Genomic DNA, 15240 nt, shown 5'->3' with positions numbered 1-15240 from the left:
GGGAGTCTGCTTGAGATTCTCTTTCTCTTCCTCTCCCTTTGCCGTTCCTCCCCAACTCTCTCACACACACAAATAAATACATCAATCTTAAAAAAAAAAAGTAGGAAGTATTAAGAGTCCACATTAATTTAAAATAACAGTTTAGGGTTCAAAAAGCTATTTTCCACATTGTCTTCACTTAAAATACTTCAGAGTTACTGAATAGGTCTCAGAAAGTTGGGTATAGGATTTGATTATAGAATTCTCTTCTTATTTAAACAATCTTATGAAATGAGACCTATGAAGTTACATTAAATAGTATTTTAATTTTTAACTTGTTAGGAATCATTAAATACTGGTAAACATGGCTGCATAGTTTAGCAATTGAGAAATTCATTCAGACTGGTTCTTAAGGTCTTCTGGTTCCCTCGTGTGAACTCAGAGATACGCTCTGATTTTATAGCAGGCAAATCATGTTCCAGAACTAGGCTGTATTGACAAGTTATGACAAGGCCCTAAAAAGTGTTCAGGGATAATTTTTTGGAAGGCTCCGAGGATCTGTGTCACTATTCTTTAGTAGAGAGAATGGTCCTCCAAAGATGAATACATTACTTGACACCTGCAAATATTACATTACATAGCAAAAGAGATTTTGCAGTTACAATTAAGGCTTCAGACATGGATTGTCTACATGGACCCAGTCTAATCACATGAGCCCTTAAAAACAAAGAAGTTGCTCTGGCAGGAGTCAAAGAGAAATGGCAGAAGAGAAGGTAAGAAAGAATTCCAAGCATGGAAAGGATTCAGGGTGGCATGGCTGGAAGTGAGAAGTGGGATCCCATGTACAAGGACCAGAGAAAGGTCTCAGGAGCTCAGGGCAGGCTGCCAGGGTCCAGCAAGGAAACAGGCACCTCAGTTTTACAGATGCAAGAACTGGATTCTGCCAACAACCCGAATGAGCCTGGAAGCATCTTCTCTCCCGGAGCCTCCAGTAAGGAATATAGCTGTGCCCATGCCTTGATTTTGGCCTTGTGAGTCTCTAAGCAAAGGATCCAGTTGAGCCACCCTGTACCCAGACTCCTGACCTATGGAAAAGTGGGATGATAAATGGATGTCATTTTAAGCCAATAAATGGGTGGTAGTTTGCAATGGCAGAAATACAAAATAAATACACATTCCTTGTTGAATATATACCCACAAGTCTCTTAATTCATAAAAGAACAATTAATCTCTCATACATCCAAAGCTGCCAGGCCACAGCTAGTTAAGTTCATGGATACCTCTGAAGTTTGAAAGTGAATTTCTAGGGGAGCCTGCATGGCTCAGTTGTTAAGCATCTGCCTTTGGCTCGGGTCATGATTCTGGGGTCTTGGGATCGAGTCCCACATCAGGCTCACTGCTCAGCGGGGAGCCTGCTTCTCCCTCTGCCTCTGCCTGCCACTCCCCCTGCTTGTGCTCTCTCTCTCTGACAAATAAATAAAATCTTTAAAAAGAAGTGAATTTCTAAAACTAAATTCTGGCCTTCATACATTTGTGAAATCTTGGGAATTCTGTGGACATTTAAAAGTTTATTCTTGGGGTGCCTGGGTGGCTCAGTCAGTTAAGCGTCTGCCTTCAGCTCAGGTCATGATCCCAGAGTCCTGGAATCGAGCTCCGCATCGGGCTCCCTGCTCAGTGGGGAGTCTGCTTCTCCTTCTCCCACTCGCCCTGCTTGTGTTCCCTCTCTCGCTGTGTTTCTCTCTGTCAAATAAATAAATAAATAAAATCTTAAAAAAAAAAGTTTATTCTTAAAATAAATTCTGAAAATACAAACACTTTAAACACAGTTCACCACTTTTCAATGAAACCCATCAGTCCTTTTATGCGAGTTGCAATGGAGCAGGGGGATAGGTAGGTAGAAAGTAATAAGCAGGGACAACACTGGTTGTCAAGGAGTATAATTCAGGTGAGAAGGAGGGTCTTAAGCATATGAAGTATTAAAGTAATTAAGGACTGGATCCTTATATTTATTGTAAAGCTCAACTATATTAATTACAATAATATGATGATGATAGTTTCAGGCACTGTTCTGGATGCTTTAGGCGTTAACTAGTTTGATTCTAAAAACAATCCTCTGAGGTAGAAGGCTGTGACTCCACCCCACAAACTGGGATCCTAAAACTTCTTCCAAAGTTGACATAAAATAAATGGAGATTTCTTTCTCCTATTTCAGGCTTTTGCATCTTAAGCTCTGAATCTGTTCTTCCAGGGAGCCCTCCCATGTTAGCCATTTTATAGATGGACTTTCTGACTGGAAAGGGTTTTAGTTGATCTGAATTCATTCAAATACAGGTGTTCCTAACGTAACATCCATGCAGATAGGAGACCCTTAGAATTTCTGGGACCTGACTGGTGTTACAGTTACACTGTTGCTGCAGTTGAGAACCTTACCTCTGAAAAGTACAATGACTGAGAAAGGATATTCTACCATGTAAGGACAGACATGTAATAAGGAATAAAAGAACTGAGTTTGCAAGTTATATTATGTCCTTAAAGACAACTTTGTTAAATAAGCTCTAAATCCACTGAAGAATTATTTAAATGTGGTATAGATTGAAAATACTCTGGGCTTACCAGAAAGTGGAAAAAATAACGAGAAATAAAAACTAAAAATAGGGGCACCTGGGTGGCTCAGTTGGTTAAGCAACTGCCTTTGGCTCAGGTCATGATCCTGGAGTCCCAGGATCGAGTCCCTCATCGGGCTCCCTGCTCAGCAGGGAGTCTGCTTCTCCCTCTGATCTTCCCTCCCTCTCATGCTCTCTCTCTCTCTCTCTCTCTCATTCTCTCTCAAATAAATAAAATCTTTTAAAAAACCTAAAAATATAAAGGAAATAAACATAATGTTTTATTTGGTTATTATAACTAAAATCAGATTGTCCAACATATAATTGTTAACTTAAAATACATTTCATATATATGATATTTTTATTTGTCAAGAATTAATACTGCCCAGCAGTTAGGGCTTTGGGGAAATCAGTGATCAGAAGCAGTAAGAGCAGTTTTGAAGACTGAAGGAGCAGATACACCTGTTCTTCGGAGAAGATGTTAGTGTTGTTTAGCTCGCCCTTTTCAGATTTCTTTCAACCAGTACCTCTGTAGCTTCTCCTGCAATTTGTGTCATGAAATTTATGAGATTTCCAAGAAAAGGCTCCCAGCAGTTATTTTTCATCTGTTTAAGATTTGTACCACCTTTATCTCTGTTGAGTGGGTTAGATGGCTGTGACACCACCAACTTTTCAACTGTAAGCTGACAGTTACCACTACCTACAGGAGACCTATGCTTGTTCTCTTTTGGTAGTGAATGATTTGGAAAGGAGGCATTGGCAAAACAAATCTTTAGAACAGCCCTTTAGTCTGAGTGCCTCTGATCTTTACCTTCCCCTATAAAGCATCCTCTACCGAACTTCACATGGTAGACCATTTCCACGGTGGACAGCTCTGATTATTTGAAAGCTCTTAGAGCTAAAACATACTTTTTCGTAACTTCACTCCATTGGCCTGAATTTTACCTTCCACCTTTCAAATATCTGAAGCTCATGATCATGTTCCCCCTAAGTCTTCTCTTCTCTGCAGCAACTACAGACACTTCGCTTCTATTCTCAAGCACAAACGTACATACTGTGAGTGGTACCAAGAACCAGGGTCAGAATGATGACTAAAGGAGTTCATTTCAGGGGCCTTATAATAAACTATTGGGGACCCCCAACTAAAGGGGAGATTTCACTAGCCTGTGAAAGCCTTATAATTGAGGTAAATGTTATTGGGGTATAAGCAAGGAGGATGTGGCCCCACTGGGGGAGATGGGTAGCATTCAAGAGAAGACAGTAACTAAGGAGGGACCTGAAGGACAAGTAAGTGACAGTCACACAAAGTGGGGAATTGGAGAGGCATTCCAGACAGAGAGAAGAACATGTGGAAAGGCCCAATTGAGGAAAGAGCATGGTCCTTTCAGAGAATATAAGAGTTCTGTTTTCCTAAGACTGGAGTATTGACTTTTTTTGGCGGGGGGGGGGGGAACATAGATTTTTTTGAGAGAAGGAGTGGAGATAGAGATAATACTAAAGACCAGATCAGAAGAATACTACATATGCAGTGTTAGACATTGGACTCTGTCATAGTGTCATGGAAAAGTATTTGAAGAGTTTTTTAGCAAGAGATATAATGTAAAATTTATTTTGTAAGATGATTAGTTTTGCTGTAAAGAATCATATGGTTTGAAGAGAGAAGAGTTAGGGACAACAGTCTGAATGGGAAAAGATGGTGGTGAGCTAAGTCAGGGACACCTCAATTTTTGGCTTGAGACCCTGGGTACATGGTGCTACCATTCACTGACTTGGTATGTGGGACATGGAGCAATTATATGGGGTATGAAGAAGTGGTAAGAAAGTGACTTCACGGGCGCCTGGGTGGCTCAGTTGGTTAAGCGACTGCCTTCGGCTCAGGTCATGATCCTGGAGTCCCGGGATCGAGTCCCGCATCGGGCTCCCTGCTCGGCAGGGGGTCTGCTTCTCCCTCTGACTCTCCCCCCTCTCATGCTCTCTCTCTCTATCTCATTGTCTCTCTCAAATAAATAAATTAAAAAAAAAAATCTTTAAAAAAAAGAAAGTGACTTCACATTTGGAAATGTTGAGTTTGAGCTACTCGTGGAACATTTAGGTCCGGAAGGTGAATGGCCCTAGAGATACAAATATAATTGAAGCACTGTGAGTAAATGAAATGACCTATGGAGAATGAACAGAAGGAGAAGAAGGTCTAGCGGGCTGAGGATAGATTGCTAAGGAGTATCAAAATTTAAAGGTAGAAGAAAAGTAGAGCCTTGGGAGAAGAGAAATAGCAGCCAGAGAGGAAAGAGAAAAGCCTGGAGTATACAGTATCATGAAATCCTAGTGGTTAAGAAGAGAAGAGGTAACAATGTCAAATCCTACAGAGAGGACGAGGTAAATAAAGAGTGCTGCATTCAGCGCATTTAGCTACAAGGAGGTGGCTATCCCCTAGTTTCCTCCTGTCTCCTCCTCACGAACCTAAACAGATGATGCTCCACACCGAATACAACCCAGATGTTGATCTTTCTGGATTCTACCAGTTTGGGGGGTTTTTTTGGTGGTCTGAATGTCATCTTTTCATAATATTCCTAAACACATTGTTGTTTATTCTAAGTAATCTCATTTCCATTGTTAATTCACACTATGCTTGTGATCACCTAAAAACTACCAGATCTTTTTAATGTGAAGCTCTGTCAAAGTAGATGTATATACATATAGCCAACTTAAATAGCAGATTTAAAAACTTAAGTGGAGGAATTCATTCTAACGCATCTTGTTGCTCTCAGGCCACTTCTACATATATATTGGTCTTTGAACGGTCAGCTGTTGTCTATGTTATAATAAAATTAATAGGCCTATCTGTATATGTTCAACAGAATATTCTACATAAAAGATTTTTAAATATCCCTAATAGCCTTGAAATAGATGAGTAAGCATATTTTATCATCCCAGTATGCTTAACAAATACATCTTTGATGTGGTGACAGCAATTACTGGGAAAACAACTATTTGTTAAATAAACTATTAGGTGGAGAGCAGTAGTGTCTGGACAGATGTATAAACAACTTTCTTAATTTTCTAATTACTGGTTTCTAATTATTGGTTTTCTAATAACAGGTAATTGCAAGATTATCCATGTGTCAGGCTTGTGGCAATATTAGTTCTTTGGAACAAAATAATGAATTTGGAAAGAGGAAAAGAGGCCTCTGAGGAAGGAACAAAGGAAATTGTAACTTAGCTCATGGGTGTTCCTTCATAGGACAAAGGTCTAGCCACCCTCACTGCTCAGTTTGTGTCTTATCTCAAAGCGTGTTGATTAAGGAGCATACATATTTGTTTCTTTCTGGAGTTCTTCATGTCCTTACTAGCTTAAGATTTTATAGTGGTTTAAAAGTGAGTATATTTGGGAATAGAACAGGGAAGAGAATTGAATAATGTTTCTTCTTACATTTAATAGAGGAAATTGAGAAAATAGGTTCTATGTTTGTAAAACATTTCTATCATGGTATCAAAATTTAAATGTTTCTAAAATAGATTTACTTGAAACCTTTAGGAAATCTTTGGCGATTTATTCAAAGTTAGTTTGTAAGGACAATGCTCTGGTTAGCTAAGACTTTGCCACACTTGATCTGTCTCCCCATAATGACCTTCATTCTATCCAGCTTGGTTTTTAAGGGCTTCTTCCTCCATGTCTTCTCAGTTAACCTGTCCCAGAGATGCTCCCTGGCACTCAGAGTTTGCATTTGACACTTTTCTTTTGCCTCTTCAGTCTTGGCATTACCACAAAAAAACTTCATGAGCATTTGGATTTGGGGGCTGAAGGCACAATTAAAGTGCCAAAGAGAAGAGAAGACAAAATGCTAGAAGTAAGACTGGCTCTTACTCTTGTTGAATTTCAGGGCTATTTTGTGAACAGTCCTGCTGATTGTTGAAGAAGTTTCAAATATTGCAACATGTTTCTGATGGGTAACAAGGGGAGAGGGAAAGTTTCGAGGAATGTCTTCTTAGTCCCTTAATTACCCTATCTATGTAAATATTAACAAGAGCAAATATACCCTAAGCTACAGATGTGTTTTTAATTATTTAGTGCTCTTGCATGTTGAGTCAACTATGTTTTCAATTAAAGTTTCAGCTTCTTAAAAAGTGTCCTTGCAGTTTTCCTTGTACTTGAGTAGTTGGTATCTATGAAACTGCTGATGTAGTAGCTGAATCTTATCATTTGATTGGATCATAGCATAATTCTATAGCTAGAATACAGGGAAGGCCATGTTCCTTTACAAATGAATTAAATTAGAGGAGAACAACATACAAAGTAAAGATGGATTGCCATTTGAAATGATTCTAAGATTAAAAGGTTGAGTCTTGGGAAAACTAAGATACTTTATTGATTAGAGCAGTGATTGTCAACCCTGCATATAGCCTGGAATCACTTAGGGACCTTTGAAACACCAACAGCAGCTAGTACTGATGCCTGGGCTCTCCCCCAGAGAGGCTGACTTAGTTGGGGCTCAGGGTCAGTAGTTTTTTAAAGCTCCCCAAGTGATTCTAATGTGCAGTCAGGCTTGGGAACTGCTGAAATAGATTGATGAAAATCCAAGCTAGTTAAAGAAAGCATTTCTACATAGCTATTTGACAAGAGGAAACATGAAGGGAAAAAATGAGGGAGAGAAGCTTTTAGTGAACAATTTGTAGAGGTTTACCATCTATTATTCACCTCTGAAATACAAAAGCTCTGGACAACAAGTTTCTCCGTACTTGGTGACAAAATCTAACCTACTCTGAACATATACAGTGGAAAATCCCAAGGCTTTTTCTAGTTTTCCATTGTCTCGCTTGGTATGAATAATTACACATTTCACTGCAGAAATATATTCATGTGTCTGATTTCTGATGATGAGTTGCTGCCCCAGACCTCCCTGAGGATGTGACATAGATAGGATCCCTTTCTGAAATGGATAAAAGTTTGAATTCTGAACTACATCTAGCCACAGGGGCTGCAGATCATAGTGGGGAAGGGTTGTGATAGGGAAGGCCAAGGTAATAATGCATCCTTCTTCCACTTACCCAGGCAGTGGATTAGCACCCACATTAAATAAAAACAAGGGCCAGTATCAGAATGTGGCTCTTGGCTGTGCATGCGTACATGTCTTGAGCCTGATCTAAGAAGAGGGTTCATTTCAATCACAGAGAAACTAAGGTTAACCAATAACATGAGTAGATCAAGTAGAAAAATAGTCATTTTCTTATAAAAGACTCCTCAGTAGAGCAAACTACCTCAAACTTTGGTGGTTTGGAACTACATATTTATTATCTCAAACAGTTCCTGACTGTCAGGAATTCTGGAGCATCTCACAGCTGGATGGCTTTTGCTCGGGGTGTCTCAGGAAGTTGTCAGAATATGGGCCGGTATCCCGGCCGTCCGAAGTTTTGGTGCTAGAACTTTGTGTTCAGTGCCAACCAGTCCCTTCCTAGAAAATTCTAGTTTCTGTTTCTGCAGCTGCTTAGAGTTTCAGTTTTCAATATAAAAGTAATAATTATTGGCAGAGGAAGCCCTGAGTCCTTCTAATATTCTGTTCTGAAGATTCCTGCTGGGAGTAGCTTATTTATTTATTTATTTTTAAGATTTTATTTATTTATTTGAGACAGAGAGAATGAGAGAGAGAGAGCACATGAGAGGGGGGAGGGTCAGAGGCAGAAGCAGGCTCCCTGCCGAGCAGGGAGCCCGATGCGGGACTCGATCCAGGGACTCCAGGATCATGACCTGAGCTGAAGGCAGTCGCTTAACCAACTGAGCCACCCAGGCGCCCCTGGGAGTAGCTTATTAGTGGGGAATGCCTTCCCTTGTCATTTTTCTCTCCCCTAGGTCCTTCCCACATTTTCCCTAAAGTTGTGTATGCATCCTCCTCCTGTGGGCCAATGAATGATTGTCGGTGATTGCTCTGGATAATACCATAAAAAGACAAACAGGTCCCTGCCTCAGTGGAGCTTCCATCCAGAAGACAGGAATTAGTCATTCATTTGAAAATGATTAAATACTTGACAGTGTGCTTTAAAAAAAAAAAAAAGGTTCTGTGGAGATGCTATAGGAACATGTAATCAGATCTTAGCTAGTTTGTGTTTTTGCTTGATCAGCACTTTGTCCTTTGTGTTTTGTAGGAAGAATACCTACCCTTGGGGTTTTTGTCAAAAGCCTCCATCCTGGGACAGAAACATGGAAGCTGTTCCACACCCCACTCTGCATAACACACTCTGAAATCCTCCCTGACTGCAGACAGTCGGGGGACTTTGTGTGGTTCTGTAGAGTAATCTCATTTACTTTAAAACTTTTTTTTTAAACTTAGGTTCCTTCAACATTCACCTGTGAAGTTCTTGTCTCTCTCGTTGCCCTCTCACCCCTCCTTCCAGCTCTGCCGAAATGTGGTGTCCTTTCCTCACGCATCCCCTTCCTCCCTTTCTTGCCCCACTGCATCTTTGAAAAGATGATGTGTTACACGAAGTTGGGAATCTAATACCATCCTTTTCTGAGCTCTTTGTATTTGGGACATTTCTAATTAGAGAAAGAAAAACTGAAGATCTGCTGAAGAGAATTTCAGGTTTGGAAAACTTAGAAAAGGGTGAGGAAGACTGTTTTTGATCTTCTATAAGCAAATGAAGGGGTCTGTCTCCGACATCTTTTCCCATCTGTGCTTTCTTCCTGGCCCTGAGCCAGGGTGGGATCTTCCCTGCGAGGTCATAAAATCAGGAAGCCTGGACAAGATTCCAGGGGATGTTTATAGTCTGCATCTTTGCCCCCAGCCCCAAGTATTTGTGACGCTGTGAGGGAGGAAAATCCTGGATAGAGAGGGGGATACATTACAGATACATAAAGTATGCAATAAATGATGTTTTTAGTGTGTAGCTGTTGTTATGTGACTACCCATACGAGTATTTGTAAAGGTTTTTCTGTGGTCGTGTAACCCTTCTCTTTCCCATGGCCCTCTTTTTCTCCCTAAGTTGTTCAACTGCAAATTTTCCTACCCTGAGCATTTTCAGAGCTGAGACTCCCAGGGTTGAAGAGGGACTGAATGGCCTTCTCATTACTGTATAATTTTCCAGAGAGAGAGAGTCTGAAGGTATCAAAGAATGGGCTAAATGAAGAGTATGCCCTTTTGCATGGCATGCATATTAGCCAGGCGGGGACAACACAGCAGTAAAGCGGTGGTGGGGGAAGCTGCCTTCCTTAGGGGCGATGATCGTGGCTGTTGTGAGAGCAGTCCGCAGCGGGGACCCAGAGTCTAGCATATAGATCTACTTTCGCCTTCAAGTAAATGAATATAAATTAGATTAATCTCAATGGCAAGTCTTATGTAACCTTGAACTTGTAGTATTCTCCCTTTAAAATGTCATTAGTGTAATAAGCTGCAGGACACTTCCAAACTCACCAGCACCTCCAAACACCTGAACACATTCGTACTTCTACGCTTAAAAGACTGTCCTAGAGAGGAATGAGCTTGTTCATTATGGAATTTTTATTGCTGCTGAACATAGATTTCCCGAAGATTATCTTCATGGTATCTTTTTTTTTTTCATCTTATCTTTGAAATTGACTATGATTATCTTTTTTGTCTCTGTTTTATGGTCCTCTTTGGGAATGCTTTTAGGAAAGGATTTAAGCATTCAGATTTGGGGGAGGGGGTTGGAGAGAGAGAGCAAGCAGACAAATAAGTGGGGTTGAAGGCACTTAGGATTTTAAAGGCCGTCTTGTCTGTTCCCATTTCACCTACCCTGTGAGTCGATGACACTTGCTTTTCTGGGGCATATTTTCCAAGATGGTTGCCGTAAACCTGTCAGACTTCAAATGAGCATTGATAGTGTTTGAGTAGAGACCCAGTTACACCAGGACCACCTATTTAATTTTTCTAGAATTTCTAGATAAGCTACAATCGTTGAGGGATAAATAATATTTAGTAACTTTGCCAAGGTATCATGCATGTTTTAATAATTGGTTACTTATAGTATTTCTATATGTTTTACAGTTACAATTTTGAGGCTCTTCCCATAATCATATCAAAAATACCAATGTTTTACAGTGTATACATTCTGACGACTGTCTAATTTCTTTTGAAAGTAAGTCAATATGATTCTTCCAGATTTTTGGCCTAAAATTCCTATGCAGAGGTTTTTCCCTGATACTAAAAACAAACAAAACCCCAAAGCATGACAGCAAACTTAACTTTCATTGCAGTAACTCTTAATTTTGGTGCATACCTAAACATGAAGTACTGCTTTTGATAACTACATTTTTCTTATTCTAATTTTATTTTTTCCCCCTAATATCTTACTAGGTGCAGAGAGAACTAGCAGCTGTTATTGCTTTGAAAGCAAGGAAATCTGGTGAGTAGTCTTTCCTGGGGCTGAGTGTATCTCAGGAAGTTTTGATGCAGAATGCAGAGAAGTATCACTGTTTGTTTTTAAAATTATCTATTCTGCCATTGAAATAGCACAGACTATTATATATAGTTCCTTAAAATTTCACTGCTTTGCTTTAATTTATTTCATATTTCAAGGAAAAATGAAATTAAAAATAAAAAATACATTTGTAGTCCATTGCAGCCATGAAGAAAGTCTAAGTACACAACCCAAGAAAGCAAACCACATAGCATTTACCTATCATAATGACAGAGGAAAATAACACGAAGGTGGTCTTTCTTTAAGGGTATGTTTTTCATCTCAAAGGAGTTTCTTCTAAAAATAATTGTTTAATGACATTTAAAAGCAAGCATTTGGGGCGCTGGGTGGCTCAGTTGGTTAAGCGACTGCCTTTGGCTCAGGTCATGATCCTGGAGTCCTGGGATTGCGTCCCACATCGGGCTCCCTGCTTGGCAGGGAGTCTGCTTCTCCCTCTGACCCTCTTCCCTCTCGTGCTATCTCTCATTCTCTCTCACTCAAATAAATAAATGAAATCTTTAAAAAAATAAAAAATAAAAAAAATAATAAAAGCAAGCATTTTATGTAGGACTAATTGCGTGGATCTGATCCCTGATACCTGTAGGACACAATCTGGAAGCGATATGTGGAAAGGAAAAGGGAGCTTTCAGATATATTTTGAAGGAGAGAAAGCCATACTCTGGTGAAATTCAATATGAGATGGAGACTCATTGAGGTAGAAAAACACTTAGGAAGAGTGCGAGAAGGAGGCATCGTTTGCTGTTCAGAGGGAGGAGGTCAATGCTGAATAGAATGACAAACTGAAGGGAGGTGCTACTTGGATCATGGTAAATTGGAATAAGATTTTTCAGGCAGAAAGACTATGAGAAAATCAAAGACATGACAAAAATCGAAGAAATAAATAGAACAGAGATGTCTTGAAAACACAAACCATGCATTTTACATCTTTCTTTCTACACTTAAACTCTAAGAGTTTGCTTTTCCCTCAGTTACTTTTTGAATCAAACACACATTAGTGTGAATTAGCTTATCATATGTAATCTCTTTGTTGATTTGGCTGAGGAGAGGACACAGAGACTGCGTGCCATAAAGGTAGAGAGGAGGATGCAAAGAACAGCCATCTTGACCCCCAGGGTAGTGAACAGAGCGGGCAGTGTGGATAGGGCTCTTCAGTGCCAGCATTGGATCATGGCTGTTTGCATAGGATTACATATGATAGGCCTGATGGAGAAAGGACATCAATATAAAGGTTTTGGGAGAGAGGGCCTAGAAATAAATTGTGCTAGAGCTGTGCTTCATTCCTGTAATCATAAGGAGACAAAACTTACAGTCCGTATGAGTTGGAATGGCAGTGCTGTAGAAGGTAGGGGTTTTTTTTGTTTGTTTTTGTTTTTTTAAGTTTCAGGAAAAAGGGAGAAAAACAGAGCAAATAAATATAGATAGGGAGGCTGGAGAAGAGGGTTACTAATTCACACAGGGTGGGATGGAAGGCCCTCTGGTAGGGGACATTTGAATAAAGACCTGAAGTCAGTGTAGGGGGAGCCCTGTGGATATCCAAACAAGAGCATTTGGGCGGAGGTGTGCAAAATGTGCTTGAGGAATAGCAAAGAGGTATGAGTAACTAGAGCCAAGTGAACAGGGCAAAAAGAGGTGGATTTGGGATGTCAGGCTAAGAAGTTCGAACTTTCTGGAGATGAAGAGAAGTAAGTAAGACCCACACATATTAGAGCATGCAAAATAAAAGATTGTGGTTGGGGGGGGAGTTAATTTAGTAAACCTTGATATGACTGCATGAAGTTATATCTGTCTTCCTTACTCATTTGATCTATGGAGCTTGGAGTGTGAACACAACTTTGGAGGCTACTTAGGACAGAGTGAAATGGTCTCTCACATGTACACTAAAGGTGGGGACATAAAATCATAGTTTTACAGAAAAGCAATGTTTCAGTGTGTTCTAAAAGCCCTAACTCTATGATCCAGTAGCTCCATGACTGGAGGTCATAATCAGAGATGCATGTGAAGATTCAGGTAGAAGGAATCTATTGCGATTTTTTTTTTTAACAATAAGAAATTAGAAACGATCATTAAGTCCTTGTAGTAGAGAAATAATAAAATTGATCAATGTAATGGAATGTTTAAATAGCTTTAAAATGATATTTTAAAGAATTAATATAGTAAAATGTTCAGTGGAAAAAAGTATATATAGTTAGCGTATAGTCTTTCATAATAAAATAATTTTAATTGTTCTTTTTCTTACTATTATAGTGTAGTGTGTGCAATGAAAAAAATTTTGATAGTATGTGAATGTATGAAGAAAGTGAAAAATCACCCATCATCTCACCAACAGAGATAACCAGTTACTTTTCTTGTATTTGTTTCCAGATGTTTCCCTTTTAATATGTAGATACTATATTATTATATATTAATAAGCAGATTTGATAAAAGTGGGTCATTTTATCTGCACTCTTTTATTTTGAGGTAATTACATATTCATATGCAGGTGTAAGAAATAATATAGAGATCCCATGTTTTCTTTTCCCAGTTTCACCTAACAGTAACATTTTGCAAAACTATGGGACAGTTTCACAACCAGGATATTGACAGTGATAAAGAATACTTCTAGCACCACAAGGATTCATCTTGTTGCTCTTTAATAGCTACACTGAATTTCTTCCTGCCCCTACTCCTTCCGTAACCCTTGGCAGTTACTACTTTGTTCTCTATTTCTATAATTTTTATCACTTCAAAAATACTAAATAAATGGAATCATACAGTATATATAACTTTTTGGAAGTAGCTCTTTTCACTTGCCGTAATTCTCTGGAGATTCATTCAGGTTGTTGGACATCAGTAGTTGATTATGTTTTATTGCTGAATAATATTCCATCATATGAATGTGTGACAGTATGTTTACCACTCACCCACTGAAGGACATCTGGATTGCTTACAGTTTTGGGCTATTATGACTTAAACTACATCTGCGAATATTCATGTACAGGTTTTTGTGTGAACCTAAGTCTTCATTCCCCTGGAGTAAATGCCCATGAGTATGATTGCTGGGTTGTTAGGTAGTTGCATGCTTAGTTTTTTAAGAAACTACCAAACTGTTTTGCAGACTGGCTATACCATTTTACATTCTCACTAGCAATATGTAAGTGATCCAGCTTCTCTGCATCTTTGTCAGCATTTGGTATCATCACTGTTTTTTATTTTAGCCATTCCAATAGGCATGAAGTGATATCTCTAATGATATTGATCACTTTAGGTTGCTTATTTGCCACCTGAATGTCATCTTTGGTGAAATGTGTCTTTATGTCTTTTGCCCTTTTTGTAATTGAATTATTGGTTTACTGTTGAGTTTTAAGAGTTCTTTACATATTGTAGATACCAGTCCTTTGTTGGATATGTGGTTGGCAAATATTTCCTCCCAGTCTGCTTGTCCTTTCATTTTCTTACCAAAGTCTTTCACAGAGCAAAAGTTTTTAATTTGGAAAAAACTATTAATTTTTTTAATGGATCATGCCTTTGGGGTATGTCTAAGAACTCTTTGTCTAGTGCTAGATCCCAAAGATTTCTCTTGTCTTTTTTTTTCCCCCTTGAAAGTTTTATAGTTTTATGTTTCAAATTTGAATCCATGATTTGGTTTGAGTTTGTTTTTGTATAAGGTGTAAGGCTTAGGTCAAGGGTTTTTTTGGTTGTTTTTTCTGTTTTTGTTGTTTGGGTTTTTTGGCTTATGAATGTCCAGTTGCCCCAGCACCTTTGTTGAAGAGACCATCATTCTTTCATTGAATTGCTTTTATACCTTTGTCAAAAATAAGTTGGACATATTTTTGTGGGTCTAGGTTCTCTGTTACTCTCAATTGAATAGATTGTGTTGGTATGCACCAGTTTTGATTACTGTAGCTATATATAATCCACTTTTTTTTAAAAGATTTTATTTATTTATTTGACAGAGAAAGAGATAGTGAGAGCAGGAACATAAGCAGGGGGAGTGGGAGAGGGAGAAGCAGGCTTCCCACCTAGCAGGGAGCCCGATGCGGGGCTCGAATCCAGGAGCCTGGGATCACGACCTGACTGAAGATGTGGAGCATCTTTCCATAACCATCTGAGCCACCCAGGTGCCCCTATAATCCACTTTTTATAGGATTTATTTTCATGTCAATAATGTAGATCTGCATCATTAGTTTTATTAACTATATATACTGTACACTTTAACTAATTCTTATACCTTTATTTAACTAAATCTTGTTCA

At 39.0% G+C, this 15240-nt stretch overlaps 1 protein-coding gene across 3 annotated transcripts in view; it reads left to right on the top strand.

The window, feature by feature from the left end:
* Window positions 1-15240, top strand: part of RAPGEF5 (Rap guanine nucleotide exchange factor 5) — a 230887-nt gene that overhangs the window by 73211 nt on the left and 142436 nt on the right. For all 3 annotated transcript variants that reach the window (XM_035020718.1, XM_035020719.1, XM_035020721.1), the window contains one exon: window positions 10886-10934. In XM_035020718.1, coding sequence (XP_034876609.1) covers window positions 10886-10934 — 49 coding nt within the window. The remainder of the gene's footprint in view (window positions 1-10885; window positions 10935-15240) is intronic.

This window comes from Mirounga leonina, unplaced genomic scaffold (genome assembly GCF_011800145.1).
Source record: "Mirounga leonina isolate KUSES-001 unplaced genomic scaffold, KU_Mleo_1.0 Mir_174, whole genome shotgun sequence".
Classification (NCBI taxonomy): domain Eukaryota; kingdom Metazoa; phylum Chordata; class Mammalia; order Carnivora; family Phocidae; genus Mirounga; species Mirounga leonina.
This window is presented reverse-complemented; position numbering and strand designations above follow the sequence as displayed.